The sequence below is a fragment of the Cannabis sativa genome, chromosome 7, assembly GCF_029168945.1.
Source record: "Cannabis sativa cultivar Pink pepper isolate KNU-18-1 chromosome 7, ASM2916894v1, whole genome shotgun sequence".
Taxonomy (NCBI): Eukaryota; Viridiplantae; Streptophyta; class Magnoliopsida; order Rosales; family Cannabaceae; genus Cannabis; species Cannabis sativa.
This window is the reverse complement of record NC_083607.1, coordinates 12884216-12901047: the sequence shown is the minus strand read 5'-3', so window position 1 is coordinate 12901047 and position 16832 is coordinate 12884216. Positions and strand designations below refer to the sequence as shown.

General features: G+C 32.4%; 1 protein-coding gene across 1 annotated transcript; it reads right to left on the bottom strand.

Annotated features, from left to right (window-relative positions):
• Positions 1–14097: 14097 nt before the first annotated feature.
• On the bottom strand, positions 14098–16493 carry LOC115696874 (L-type lectin-domain containing receptor kinase IV.1). The gene has a single exon (XM_030623760.2). The coding sequence runs from the start codon at positions 16386–16388 to the stop codon at positions 14325–14327; it is 2064 nt and encodes a 687-aa protein (XP_030479620.1). The 5' UTR covers positions 16389–16493; the 3' UTR covers positions 14098–14324.
• Between the last annotated feature and the right edge of the window lie 339 nt (positions 16494–16832).

Sequence of the window (16832 nt, the reverse complement as noted above, 5' to 3'; positions counted from 1 at the left end):
TATTTATATTTAAGATTATTACTAAGATGGAAATAATTAATTTTATTTCAATCACTATCTAAGTATAATTTTATAAATATTATATTAAATTCTTATTTTTGAATTTCAATTCTAAATTTCGAATTTAATGAGAACTTATTTATTAGAATAATAAAGAAAATACATTTTAAAGAATGAGCTTTATTATTATTAAGATATTCGATCTCCATTGTGGGTTTTACACTGCGTTTGTTTTAGTGAGTAATCCTCCCTAATGGAGGAACGTTCATTAGCAATTTCGCACCGTTTAATCTCGCATGATAAGTGGTTTGTAAGTGTTTTATATGGTATAGATCACCCTAATGGTGGCGACCATATTTGACTTGCAAATTGCGAAACAATGGTAGAAGCTCATGAGATAGAATAGCCTTGACTCTCGCCTAAACGGGACAACGCTGGATTCCAATCTTGATCGAATAAAAGGTTGCTAGAATATTTAACATTTTAGATGAGCTGACAACTCTATTCAATGGATGGTAGCTTTGACTCTCGCCTAAACGGGACACTGATATCAGTTTGTTGAAAACCTTAGAAATTATTTAGGATTGAATTTTTAAGTATTTTCTCATATCATTCCTACTTGCTATGTGCTTATAATTTCTGAATTGATTTTGTGTTAAACCATTATTTATTTCTATTTGTTGATTTCTATTATTTTGTAGTATCCTGTTTAGTCAAAATGAATCCCATTTTATCACTGTTGACTGAAAATAAGCTGAATGGATCTAACTTTAATAAATGGAATGAGAACATTAATATTGCTCTCACAGGAGAAAGTGCCTTGTTTGTTTTAACTGAGCCGTCACCTGAAGTGCCTGGGGACAATGCTTCCAAAGCTGTGAAAGAAAAGTATGAGCGTTGGCAGAAAGCAAATGACAAAGCTCTATACTTTATGCTTTCTAGCATGGTTGACACCCTCAAAACTCGGTTTTCTAAAACCGAGAAGGTCCGAAGTTATGACGAAGTTAAATGAGCTATTCGGTAAGGCATCACTTCAGTCACGCTTTGACGCGACTAAGAAGTACATTAATGCACGGATGGAACCTCATCAAAACGTGCGTGACCATGTTCTCCTCATGTCTAGTTATTTCCAAGAAGCCCAGGATCATGGTGCTGAAATGGACAGTGCTACTCAAGTTAGTCTTATCTTGAATAGCCTGACTCCAGCATTTCTGCCATATACATCAAATTATGTCATGAATAAGAAGGAAATTGACTTTCATGAATTAGTCAATGACCTTCAAACTTATGAAAATTTGATTGGAGGACCCAAGAGGAAAGGGAGTAAACCTCATAATCCTAGTAATGGTAATGGGACGATAAAACCTGAAGCAAATGTTGCCTCTGCTTCAAAACCCAAATCGAAGAAGAAGTGGAAGAACACCAAAAAGCGAACAAAAGCCATGAAAACGGCTGCTCCTTCTGGTGATGCTACACTTAAAGGAAAGTGTTTCTACTGCAATGAGAAAGGTCATTGGAAACCCCAGTGTCCTAAACTTCTTGCAAAGAAACAAGGTATTTCCATTTATAAACTTTAAGAGTTTTAGTGAATTATTATCCAATTGGATTTATGATTTTGGACTAACTTTGTTTATTTGTTTTCTTCTTCTTATAGGCCAAGCTACTTGACCTCAATTGAGTTGGATCAGAAAGCTGGACCAAGGGTGAAATCTTCCAGATGAAGATGAAGCTCTTCAATTTTTTGAATTAATTGTTTTAGTTTAAAGACAATTTGGATTTCAAATTTTAGTTAGGGATATTTATCCCTGTTTCTCTCATATTGTTGCAATATTTTTTTTATTATTAATAAAGTTTTATTTTCGAAATCACAATTGCAAATTATGAGATTGAGCTTCATTTAATTTATCTTCATCAATTATTACCACATTATATTTGTATGTTAGTATGTGTAAGTGTTTTTATTATTGATGCAAATCCTATAATATTTACAACTCTTCATAGAGTTATATTATATAAACACTAGAAATTATTTCTATGTTTATCAATAATTGTTCATTCTCATACAATTATTAAGAATTTATTTAATAAAAGGATCTTATGATCTGATAGGGGTGGAGAAAAGTTAAGAAAACTATGCAGTTCAATGATCTTTTATATCTAATGAACTCTGGATAGTATTCAACTCCACATAAACTCTATCACACTAAGAGAATCATGATCTTTACAACCTCTAGGGGTGGATCATAATCTCTATATACTTAGGGGTGGAGGTTATCCATAGTACCCTATATGTATATTCTTAGGGGTGGAGTCTATTCCACAATTCCCTATGAAACACATATCTTGTTTAAACATGGAAGTAATATAATGAGTCAGCTATTGTCAATATAAATTCTTGATCTTGATTGTATGTTCCATTTCGTTTTTACTGTTGTAAGTAAAAGTTTGATACCTTTGAAAGTTCTTTGTTAAAGTTTCACACTACCTTAATTGAGTGGGAGAATTTTACAGTTCTATACCCATCTTCATTAGGTTGATAATTGTGATAGGTACTTAAGAACACTACTGAAAAGCAAATCTAACCATTCACATGGATAGGAATAGCTTATCAGAATTATGAGAATAAGATAAAGAACTCTAGTTCAGTCCATTCAAATGACTTGAACCAAGAATTCTTAATCCTCATAAAATTTGATGGTATCTTAATTTTGATTACTTTATCTCTGGCATGTATTTTTCACTTCAAATACTAATCTGCAATGTTGATGACTTAGTCTTGACTTAAAGTTTCAGACTAATACAAAAGTCACAACTAGGTAACTCTCTAAACAATAAGAGGTTAAAAGTATTATTTAACTAGACATCTGCTATTGAGTGGGAGCTATCTGAGATGTAATCAAATAGGGAACATTAGAAGATATTCAAGAAAGATTTATCAAAGTAATCTATATGTTAGATATTAAGGAACTGTGTATCAGTTGTCCTTGTATCTCACCATCTAATTTCGATTTCTATAAGATGGTGCTTACTTTGGGGGTGGAGGAATTATTGTATAATAATTCAAGCTCTACCAGAGAAGAATTGTAACATGGTCTATTCGAAAATACCAGAAAGTTATATCACTGAAGAAAAGTCTACACTGTATTATCTCAATTACATATTTTAAAAGATGAGAGATATGTCTTCTGTTTATTCAGATGTACTTTTAAAACAGTAAAAGATTTCAGTATCCCTTGATGAGTAAAGTATATAGTAAAGGATGTTTCATAAGAGTTTTTTGTTGGGTTTTATGCTCTAAATAAAACTCTTTACAATCTGATTAGTTATCAATATAAGAAATTTGAAGTGATTGATGTTTGCATGAATTTTACATGCTAATGGTTTAATATGTTTAATATGTTTATTACATTCATACACACAAAATCAGTTAAATCCAGATCATATGTTTATTCACAATTACAGTATCGTCAACACAGTGGAATGTGGTTGTGATCATATGAATCAAAAGTCCTGGTCCCTGTTTCATCAGTGTTATTGGATTTACACTAATGTGATAATCAGCGATGATGTGTACTTACACTTGGAGTAAGTGTTATGTTCTTTCCAGGACATTAGTAAAGTATACTAGTTTCGAATGTATGGAGTATACATTGGACTGGACCGATATTGCAACTAAGTTAAGATATTACAAACTTACCGTTATACATATCTTTCCAAGTCAATATCAGTAGTTGATCTTAAGATTAAAAGAATCTAAATCCTGATATGCTTAGGCTCAACTCAGGAGTGTTATTCATGTTCTTAGATTTATTAGTTAAGCCTACTTTCGGGTCAGGGTGATACGTATATTTTGGGAACATGATAGTATGATTGAGTGGGAGTGCTGAACATAAATATGGAATCTATAGCTTCTACTGGTGTATAGAAGTCAAGTGATGATTCCCTTCGAGCTTAGCAAATAGAAGTAAATGGATGAGCTCTTGTTTAACTGACTAATTATTAGATCACTAAACACCATTTACAGGTAGCTAAGTGTTTTAAGGGGCAAAATACATTGAGGGGTGAGAACGGTAAAGAAATCCCATCTCGATGTAGATCATCTATATAGAGGATCTTTAAATCACAATAAGATTATAACAATGGTTAAATGAGATAGTATATTGATATCGTGGAACATACAATATGCTCTATATAAGTCTGAGAGTGCAATTCTAAGTTCTAAGAGTGGATTCAACAAAGAATTAATAAGTAGGAATTTACTTGGTAAATTTGATTCACTTATTGGAAGCTCAGCATATAGATCCATGGTCCCCATTCTAGTTGAGAACATTCTGCTTGTAAGACTCATTAATTGATTCGTGATTGATCAATTATAATTCTAAAGTTAGACTATGTCTAATTTTATGAATTTTCACTAAGCAGGGGTAAAATTGTAAAGAAAAGAGTTTCTAGGTTTATTTATTTATTAATGGACTTTATATGTCTAATTAATAATTAAATTAAATGACAATATTATTTAATAATCTATTTTAGTTATTAAATAATTAGTTTTGGCATTTAAAAGGTTAGAATTGGAAAATTGGCGTTTTTGAGAAAATAGAGATAAAATTTGATAAAATTGCAAAATTAAGTGAGGCCCATTAACACACCATGGCCGGCCACTTAAATAGCTTTTTCAAATTAATATTTTCATTATTTTAATGCCAAATAAATCCTAACCTAGACTTAGTAATTGCCTATAAATAGAAAGTGATGGCTTAGTCAAAACACAAGTTTTCAGATCATCTTTCTGACAGAAATTTCTCTCTTCAGAAAAACTGAGCCTTCCCCACTTTCTGTACCTGGCCGAAATACCTCTCTGTTTTCCCTTCATCTTTTTCGTGACCCTAGTGAAAGAGTAAGTGCCCACACACAGCAAGCAGTAACTCAATCATAGATTGGAAGACTGTGAAGGATCAAAACTTGAAGAAGAAGGACATTCGGGCTCAGATCTTGATTATACTCTGCTACAGAAAGGATACAAGGGTTAGAGATCTGAGTGGAAGGAGACATTAATTCCGCTGCATCAATGTAAGGTTTTCTTAACTTTATATGTGTTTAATTTATCGTTTTAGAAAGTTCATATTTAGGATGTTTAAACAACATACTTGTGAGTAGATCTAAGATCCTGGTAAAATAATTTCCAACATTTTTATGAACTAGTTTCCAGAAGTTTGGGTGGATTCAAATATACTACACTTGATCTGAAGATCAAGACATCAGATTGACCTATTTGTGCAGTTTGTTTTATATTAGTGCAAGTGGGAGTTTGTTGGGTTTTATGCCCTAAATAACACTCTTTACAATCTGATTAGTTATCAATATAAGAAATTAGAAGTGATTGATGTTTGCATGAATTTGACATGCTAATGGTTTAATATGCTTATTATGTTCACACACAAAATCAGTTAAATCCAGATCATATGTTTATTCACAATTACAGTATCGTCAACACAGTGGAATGTGATTGTGATCATATGAATCAAAAGACTTCGTCCCTGTTTCATCAGTGTTATTAGATTTACACTAATGTGATAATCAGCGATTATGTGTACTTACACTTGGAGTAAGTGTTATGTTCTTTCCAGGACATTAGTAAAGTATACTAGTTTCGAATGTATGGAGTATACATTGGACTGGACCGATATTGCAACTAAGTTAAGATATTACAAACTTACCGTTATACATATCTTTCCAAGTCAATATCAGTAGTTGATCTTAAGATTAAAAGAATCTAAATCCTGATATGCTTGGGCTCAACTCAGGAGTGTTATTCATGTTCTTTGATTTATTAGTTAAGCCTACTTTTGGGTCAGGGTGATACGTATATTTTGGGAACATGATAGTATGATTGAGTGGGAGTGCTGAACATAAATATGGAATCTATAGCTTCTACTGGTGTATAGAAGTCAAGTGATGATTCCCTTCGAGCTTAGCAAATAGAAGTAAATGGATGAGCTCTTGTTTAACTGACTAATTATTAGATCACTAAACACCATTTACAGGTAGCTAAGTGTTTTAAGGGGCAAAATACATTGAGGGGTGAGAACGGTAAAGAAATCCCATCTCGATGTAGATCATCTATATAGAGGATCTTTAAATCACAATAAGATTATAACAATGGTTAAATGAGATAGCATATTGATATCGTGGAACATACAATATGCTCTATATAAGTCTAAGAGTGCAATTCTAAGTTCTAAGAGTGGATTCAACGAAGAATTAATAAGTAGGAATTTACTTGGTAAATTTGGTTCACTTATTGGAAGCTCAGCATATAAATCCATGGTCCCCATTCTAGTTGAGAACATTCGGCTTGTAAGACTCATTAATTGATTCGTGATTGATCAATTATAATTCTAAAGTTAGACTATGTCTAATTTTATGAATTTTCACTAAGCATGGGTGAAATTGTAAAGAAAAGAGTTTCTAGGTTTATTTATTTATTTATTAATGGACCTTATATGACTAATTAATAATTAAATTCAATGACAATATTATTTAATAATCTATTTTAGTTATTAAATAATTAGTTTTGGCATTTAAAAGGTTAGAATTGGAAAATTGGCGTTTTTGAGAAAATAGAGATAAAATTTGATAAAACTGCAAAATCAAGTGGGGCCCACTATAACACCATGGCCGGCCACTTATCAAGGGTTTTTCAAATTAATATTTTCATTATTTTAATGCCAAATAATTCCTAACCTAAACCTAGTAGTTGCCTATAAATAGAAAGTGATGGCTCAGTCAAATAACAAGTTTTCATAACATGCTTTCATTAGTAATCTGACAGAAATTTCTCTCTTCAGAAAAACTGAGCCTTCCCCACTTTCTATACCTGGCCGAAACCCTCTCTCTTCTTCTCTCCTTCATCAATTTCGACCCTAGTGAAAGAGTAAGTGCCCACACACAGCAAGCAGTAACTCAATAATAGATTGGAAGACTGTGAAGGATCAAACTTGAAGAAGAAGGACATTCGGGCTCAGATCTTGATTATACTCTGCTACAGAAAGGATACAAGGGTTAGAGATCTGAGTGGAAGGAGACATTAATTACGCTGCATCAATGTAAGGTTTTCTTAACTTTATATGTGTTTAATTTATCGTTTTAGAAAGTTCATATTTAGGATGTTTAAACAACATACTTGTGAGTAGATCTAAGATCCTGGTAAAATAAATTTCCGACAGTCATACCTTTGCGAGTGGTTTGAATAAGTGTTCGATATTCGTCCATTTTGCCCTGGAATGTGCTCCAAAGAGATTCTCCAATGCGCACCAAAGTTCAGCATAGGTGGCACAACCCATGACCTCCGTTGCAATCATCTCTGTCATGGAGTTGTAGATCTAGCCCATGAGTAGCTGGTCACTGATAATCCAGTGTTCATACTCCGAATTAAGTGTAACTTAAGTCCCTTGGTCTCCTTCAGCAGCAGTTTCAGTCTGTACAAACTCAGGGGGACATGGTCTGGTACCATTCACGAATCCGTCGAGTCTGTGGCCATGTATTATAGTTGATACCATTGTTTTCCATAGTGTGAAGTTGTTTCTATCAAGCTTGAGGGAAAATGGTTGGTTTAGGGTATTGAAAGGTTGAGTGTAATTGTTGGTCAGGTTTTGAGAGGAGCAGGCATTCCCTATGCTAATCGACATTTGAGCACCAGGGTTTTGATTGGTCGGTGGTGGAGTGAAGGGAGACTAAGATTGTCTAGCGGACATGGAGGGGATTCGGTATTTCCTCTAATACAAAGATAGAAAACTAGGACAAATTGGATTTCTCAGCTTAATGAGACTGAGTACTGGGATTTCATTATATAGCAAAAGATGAATACAAAATAGCCATTTAGGCATTGCCACACGACATTAAAGAAAACGAGGCATAACAACCTTTTGTAAGAAGAGAATATTTTGGAATGTAAAAATATGATAACTAATCATTGGTAATGATTGGGTACTGTTGCAACAGTAGAGATATAGTGTACCACCTACACACTATTCCTAACAATATGAGATTAATATATATATAATGTATTTAGTGATTAAACTATATAATATATAGTATACACATGATCTGTAACATATAAGGGTAGTTATAAAATTTGAAAATAATTTTATAATTTAAAAATCACATTTGGTTATATATGTAATTAAGTGAATTATTAAGAAATTAAGAAATTAAGAAATTAATGAGATAAGCTTCTTGTTGTTAGAAACCACTATAATACTCATTTATATCATTTAAATGGGTATTGGAACATTGGAGAAAGATTTAACTCGGAGAGGAGTTACAAAACTTAATATTGGGTTTTTTAAAAACTGTTGTTTTATGGTTGATAACAAATTATTTTATGGTTGTACTCCTTCGTTTGGAGCAAGTTCTGAAATAATGTTTATAAATATTCATGAACTTATTAAGCATGTTCCCAACTCTCTTCCCCAACATTTTTATCTTAATAATTACCAATTAATGTTTAGATAACAACCATGTGGTGAAGAAATTTTGATTTTCATATGTGATTCCTCAAACACTATAAATAGAGGTATTTAGTTCATTTGTTAAGACAACTAGTTTCTATCAAGAGAGCACATTGCAAGAAACACTATAGGCTTAATAAATCCAGAAAGCTATTTCCATTCTTCTCTTTTCCCTAAGTGCTTGTGGTAGGGGAAAATAAACTTTTGGATAAAGTTGTAACTTGTAAGACCTTGTTGAAGTTTGGTGTTTCCCCTACTATACACTTGTTGTGTATGTGATTTTGAGATTACTCTCACATCTCTTATATATATATACATGCTATTTATATATTTTGTTTTATGAGTAGCTTATTGCTTTGAGTTGTAATTCTTCTCTTCATCTCTTTAATCTCGATTTTATGTGTATATTTTGTTTAGTACTGTAATATTATTTAATCCATGATTTTGTCGTTTGTATTATTTGTCGTAGTGTTTGTAGTCTTCTTATTTTGGTATTTCTATTGTAGCACAACAAGTTCCAACAAGCAAAAGTCTTGTGCAAAACAAAAATAATCAATGACTTACGATTTAGTTTACCATACCAAACAAACACACAACACAATAAAGAAACAATATACCAAGAGATCTCAAGATTCAAGTAATGCATTAAGCAGTAAAATTGAAAAGAATAACACTAGGTTCAACGAGTTTGTGCCATGTGCAATGCTCTATATCTCGGTCTGAACAGTAGCAACTATATCTTTATGGATATCAGTTTTTACAAGGTTACAAGAATCCTCACAAACTGTTAGAGATTACGAGAAGAAGATTCTCTCTCTAGTATAGGCTCTTTCTCTCTCAACCTTACACTATCACGATTTTCACTCAATCAATTATGATCTTATTCACCCACAAGTTACAAAGATTCATAACTATTTATACATTTACATTGTTGCCAAAACTATCTCCTAAATTATCGTGACACATTTACACCGCCTTAAAGGATCCATGTCATCACCAGCAATAATAATCCACATCATCTTGAAAAATACGCTTTCAGTACGAATAATCTGGAAGCTATATAAACACACGAGCCTTCTAGGTACGTACATGGCTTCCTTGCTGGATGGACCTTCAAGATTGACAGTAAGCTATTTGGGAGTGTACCTCGAGACTAATGACCAGCTATCCGAGAGAAACATTCCATATGCGGTACAAACTTACCTAGAAATACCTTTCGGATTCTACAAGACCTTCCGCATAGGGCTTTCCAGATCCACGCTAAGCTTCTAGTATCAGCTCTTCGAATTAACAGCTTCCATCTCGGATGAAAAAACTTGTAACCATAACCAACAAATGCCCACCTTAGTTTCAAGTTGAAGTCACTTGATAAGTCATTATTTTCAATGTTGTTGTCTCCTCAGCCCCTCCGAGCTCAGCGGACTCCATTTAGCTTTAGGAAATGCTCAAACTTACTACTTGTCACTACCTTGGTTATCATATTAGAAGGATTGTTCTCAGTTGGAACTTGGAAATCTTCACAGCTTCTTTCTCCATAACCTCTCGTATAAAAGGAAATTTGATATCAATGTGCTTAGTACATTTATAGTATTAAACACGTATCCAGTCAAAGACATTCGCATATCAATACACCCTACATAATCATAATCCACATAACAATTAATAACATCACGTCTTCATTCCTGTTTTATATATACCAAATACTAGTTCCTTCTCATTAGTACCCTTCAAATAACGCAAAATCCATTTCAAGGCTTCCCAATGCTCCTTTCTGAGGTTTCCCATAAATCTACTCACCATATTTAGTGCATATGCTCTGTTTGGTCTAGTACAAACCATGACATGCATCAAGGAGAAAACAACACTAGCATATAGAACTCTCAACATCTTCGATTTCTAGTCTCATCTTTCAGCATCTGAGTAGCAGTCAATTTGAAGTGTTGTGAAAGTAGAGTACTCACTCCCTTAGAATTACTCATTTCAATGGTATTTAGAACTTTTTTGATGTAACTCATCTAAATTAAGTACAGTAGTCTTTTCTGCATTTCCCTTCTTATATCCATGCCAAAGATCTTATTAATCGGATCCAAATCCTTCATTTCAAAATCCGTCTTTAGCTGGAGTTTCAAGTGCTTGATTTCTTGTACACTCTTGTTGGCAATCTGAATATATATCATCTACGTACAACACACAGATACAACAATAGATACAAAGTATCTCCATACTCGCAGCCTCCTCACTCGGTCATGAAATAAAATTTATTTTTTAATGAAATAAAATTCAAATTTTAGTAGATTTTTATGTAGAATCTTATTTTTCCAATATAAATCTAATAATTAGATTAAAATTATTTTTTATTAATTTTATTATTAACTTGAATTAATTTTAGATATTCAGAGACTTTAAATTTGAAAAATTAATTTTTCTAAAAAGTTGGTTTTTATGGTTATTTTAAAATTTGAGTATTTATTAATTTTAATTATAATATCAAATATTTACATATTTCATTTATTTATTTAATAAAATATAAAATGATTTTATTTGACATTAAAATAATAATAAAATTTAAAAATAAGTTAGATATTTTTTAAATTTCTAACCATAAATTATAAGATTAGATAAATGACTATTAATTTTTCATTTTATCTGATTAGATATTTATTTTATAATTATATATTTTGTTTAAATAACATTAATTTTGATAGTTAGTTGAATTTTTTTAATAGAGATTTAGGGTTGTAACACCCTAAATTTTTGAAAATTAAAAGTTTATTTATTTTTTTTTATGTATAAAATGAATAAAAACTCAAGAACCCCATGCAAACTCAAACTTCATAGAAATCACACGAGTAATAACAGAAAATACTCAATTCACTTACCTCAAATATGTTCCTCCAAGCCCCAACACCAAAACCCAACAAAATGGTTCCAAACTCCTCCTCAAAGTTCATAATTTCCAATTTGGTAAAGAGAGGGATAGGGATGGTTTGAGAGAGAAAGACTAGACTTTACCTTTGTTTGATTTCAATTTAGCCAAAAAAAAAAAAAATTAATTCAATTTTTTTTGGTAATATTTGGTCGAACGACCAATCTGCCCCTAGGGCCTATAAATTACATAAATAACTACCAAGAGTAGTTTTTTTCATTTCATAACACACATAATTCAGATATTCTCATAAACATTATGTTATAACATAATCACAAAATAAATATACTATATAGTAATATATTCTATTTGCACAATAAATATCAAAATTATAATTTTACTCTTCACAAGTCAAAATTACAAAAAAAATACCCCCAACTTATAAATAGGGTCTTAAATATAAATAAATGTTCAAAAAATTTCACATAAATAATTATATAATAATATAATTACTCAATTACCGCTAACTAATTTTAATAAGGATTAGTAATTTATTTACTAATCTAGGGATATTACAGGCTGTAAGGGCAAGTCGAATTGCAGGCAACTATGCTTGGGCCACCTTTTTATTTTACATATTAGAAAGAGTAAATACCATTTTGGACCCTCTGTTTTACAAAAATTACCAATTGGACCCTGTATTTTGTTAAATGACAAAATAGACCCTGTATTTTCTAAAATAGTACAAATAGAACCCTGAATTGATTTTTTGTCAAAATAAAGTTTAATTATAATCCGATCTAAAAGTGCTATGACAAAACTGTTTACATTTTTTGTATCTGTTCGTATTAAGCATTGTCTTCAAGTTGGTTGTATTAAAAAAAAAGTTGTCAAAAATTAAGCTCAAGGTCCTATTCTTACTATTTTAGAAAATACAGGGTCCATTTTTTCATTTAACAAAACACAGGATCCAATCTGTAACTTTTGCAAAACACAGGGTCCAAAATGGTATTTACCCTATTAAAAAAATCAATTTGCCAATTAGAAGTAAGAAAGAGGAAAAAGTAATAAAAATAATGTGGAGGAGTTGTGCTCCTTGTGAGCAACGATACTAATATTGAGCTTGGAAAAGTCAATAATTTAAGAATACGTGGACCCATTTTCCTCACATCACTCACACTAGCATCTTTCGATGGAGAAGCCCTAATATAGAGGACACCTAAGAGGCTTCAAATTGGTAGCTCGAGTTGTCACCCTTGAAGATTGAAGAAGAATCAATTTAGAAATTTTTGGAATTTGTTTTTAGATATTGCTTCTGATATTATATTAGTCAAAATCATATGCGAGAATAATTGCATGTTTGACATCATAACTAAAAAACTGTTTTTTGTTTTTAAAAACAGAAAATTATTTTTTAAAAACAATTTAACTTGTTTGGCCTTGTTTTTTAAAAATAGTTTTCAGAAAAGAAAATAACAAAAAATAAGAATTTTAAAAATAATGTTGTTTTCTGTTTTAAAAACCAATTTACTTTTAGTCAATATTGTTTTTAAAAAACACTAACCAAACTGACTTGTTTATACAAACTTCAAAAACTATTTTTTGTCTTCATTTCTAAAAATAATTTTTTGAAAACAAAAAACAGAAAACAATACCAAATATGCTCTAAGTCTTTTTATATAACAAAATTGGTGTCAAGAATACCAACCTAAGAATGTTAATATAGTTCTCTCTTGTATTAGTACTCTTGATTTAATATAATAGCATTTTTCTGACAAAATATTATATAGGAAACACTTCTTAATATGTAAGTCATGAATAGTTACTAATTAAATTTAATTATAAATATTAATTTTAAAAATATTAAATCATTATAGTGTTATCCAATGACAAATAGTAAAATTTTAAAAATGAAAGTAAAATAGTAAAATAGTAAAATATTAATCACAAAATGAAAGTAAAATTTTTGTTTTTAAAAAACAATAATGTGTTCTGTAACAACTTTTGTTTTCCAATTTTAAAAACAGAAAATAAAAGTTTGTTCTGTAAAGTTCATTTTCATTTTCATTTTTTGATTTTATTTACGTCGGGTCTAGGTCCGGGGTCAGATTCGGGTTCAAGACAGAGGCCGGGTTCAACGCCAGGGCCGTGGGGAGATTTGGGTCCGGGTCTGATCGAAGTCCAAAATATTGATTAAGAGAAAAAAACTGTTTAAAAAAATATTGAAAGTGATTTTTTTTTTTTGTTTTTAAAATTTTGATTCTCAATTAAAAAATTGAAAAAGTAAAAAGAGTTTTATAGAACATGTTTTTAAAAAATATTTTCACTTTTTCAATTTTAAAAACAGAAAACTGATTAAAAAAGTGTTACCAAACGGCACCTTAATTTATCAACTTAATTTTTAAAAAAAAAACACAAATATCACCTTCAACATTATATAAATAAATATATTTATATACCAAATATTTAAGTCAAATTAAATATTTCTTTTATTTTTTTTGCTGAATTTTTATTTTCTTAATTTGTTTTTAACAACCCCAATTTATAATGTAAAAGTGAAATCTTTTTCTAAATAAATAAATTAAGAAAAAAAAAACTTAAATTTTCTTAATAGATTTATGGGTAACACCCATAAATAATGTAAATATATATATATATATTAATATAATAGCATTTAAAATAAAAAAAAAAACATATAATAGCATTTTATAAAAAAAGAAAGACAGGGAAAATAAATACTTTTACAGAAAGTAGCAACACGATTACATTTCTAATTTTATACAACAAAAATAATTAAACTAAACATGTGTAAGTATCATTATATCTTCGTACAATTATGGCAACAAAGCAACAAAATGTACAGGTTTCTAACAGATAACCAAAATAAGTTCACGCACGTCAGAGTCACAGTTCACGCGCTAGAACTCAACTCGGAACTCGGATTCAGCTCAGCGGCCACTAGAGAGAAGAGACTCAGCCACAGAAGCTGTGGACACATGAGAGTGAAACGCCATAGACGACGGATACGACATGGCAAAGTCATCAAACCCTTCTTTTTGCCCGAAAGTCAACCCCGCTGCGGTCAGCCCTGTTGTCGACAGGTCTGGCAACGGTGCATCTCTCTCTAAAAAGGACACCACTTGCCTCATGGTCGGTCTCATCCTCGGTTCTGAATGTGAGCACAACAACCCAAGTTTCAATACCAACTCTACTTCCTCTTCTAATACCAGTCCAGCTTCAGTAGAATCTAATTCTATTAGATTCGAATCCATGGCCTCCATAATGTTTCCTCTGCACCAACAAGAGAAAACCCAGTCCACCAGTATAAGCTCCTCCCCTGTCTCTGTTCTACTCCCTTCAATGGGTCGTCGTCCGCACGCTACTTCTAGCAAGAAAGCTCCGAATGAGAAGACATCAGCGTTAGGTGTGGCCTTTCCGGTTCTGGTGTGCTCCGGAGCAAGGTACCCGAGTGTTCCAACAACCCTGGTTGTTTGTGGATCGCTTCCATGGTGGTACAGTCTAGCTAAACCGAAGTCTCCTAATCGACCGTTTAACTCCCCATCAAGTAACACGTTACTGGCTTTCACGTCACGGTGAATGACTACTTGTTCCCATTGATGGTGAAGATAGCATAGCCCGGAGGCAACTCCCTTTATGACTCGAAATCTTTGGCTCCAATTTAGTGTCGTTTTTGGGTTGTCATATAGATACTTGTCTAGGCTGCCATTAGGCATGTAATCGTAGACTAAAAGAAGTTCACCTTTCCGGCGACAATAGCCCAAAAGCTGTACAACATTCCTGTGCCGGAGCCGGCCAAGACTGGCGATTTCAGCAACGAATTCTCTCATACCCTGTCTTGATTCGTGAGAGACTCTTTTGACAGCAATCTCTGTTTTTGATGGTAATACTCCTTTATAGACACTGCCAAATCCTCCTGCGCCCAATAAACCTTTGTCCTTGAAACCCTTGGTGGCCATATACAAATCTTTGTATTTGTACCTATGGGGTCCATATTCGGACTCCCAATCTTCAATTAGCTCAGCAAATTTTCTCTTTCTTTTGATAAAATGAACTAAGCTTAAGATCACTAAAGCCACCAAGCTAGTCAACATCACTGGTAACCCAATTGTCATAAGCTTAGATTTTGGTTTTGGTCCGACCCTTGGTAACTTTGGGAGTTTGGACAAGTCAAGTTCTTGAGCTTGGCCATTAATCTTAAAGCTCCAGCCCAGAACATAGTGATTACTAATAATAGAGCCTGTTGATGAAGAAAAACCAATATACATGGTGTCTTTCATAAATGGGGAAAGATCTTCCGTCAAAGACAAAAGAGGTTTCTGGGGTTTGAGACCTTCAGACGGAGCTAAAGTCACGTTCATCTGCTTCTTAACACCGTCATAATCGACCCACACTCTCATCGATTTACCACTTATAAGCGATAAGTTGGTAAACCCACCTTTTCTTTCGTCAAAATAACTAGCCGGCTCAGATTTAACGGAGGCTAAATCGTTAATATCAATCCCAACATGATTGGCGTTGATGTCATTGAACTCAGTGCTTTGAATGGTATCGAGCTCGACTCCTACAACTCTGTTCGTGGCGTTGCCGTTGTTGGATTCGTTAAAAAGGCCAAGGTACTGGCTAGGAAGAGCCCCAGGAAGACCTCTCGTCGGAGCAATCACGAAAACGATGCCGTGGCCGCTCAAATCCGGGTACGGTTTTCTGATGGCGAAGACGAATGTAGTAGAGAAGGAAGAAACGGTGCCGTTTGGTGTTGCCTTGAATGTTACTGGGTTGGGAAAGAAAGCATGACCCGCTTTCTGTGTTGTGTCGTTTGTGAGCTTTAACAGGCCATTTGAGGTTATTTCAGCTATCCCGTCGAGTACAAGGTCGCCTGACTTGAATCCATTGAAGACAAAACTCAGATTATTGGGTTGAGCTTGGGATAATGCTTGTGGAAGTGGAACTAATGTTGATACTAAGAGAAGAAATATCGGAAGCTTAGGAAACATGGCTCTGTATTCACTTTGCCTTAATTAAAGACCTTTTGAATTTGATACAAACTATATTATGCTTTCGGAAACAAAATTTTATTTAATTATTTATTTATTTTTTGAAAGGCATTGGAGACAAAATTTTAAAATTTCTAAAATAGAATAAATACTAAATTAAATTAAATTATTGTATGGTTACTACACATGTGGACAAAATTCTAGTCGTACTTTCTTGAAAAAAAATAAATAGTCGTACTTTACTTCAGATTTTTATTTTATTTTTTGAGCCATAGTTTTTTTTTTTTTTTTTTGAGCCATAGTTTTTTTTTTTTTTGAGCCATAGTTTACTTCAGATTTATTTAGCTAGGTTTTTCTAATGTATAGTCACCCCCATTTATTTTCTAATGGCCATAGCAATGCTCTAAAAAGTACTGAGATAATATTTATGTCTCAATCAATCAA

What these genes read in the sequence shown, in the direction of transcription:
- LOC115696874 (XM_030623760.2), bottom strand. Translation starts at nt 16,388, where the DNA reads ATGTTTCCTAAGCTTCCGATATTTCTTCTCTTAGTATCAACATTAGTT.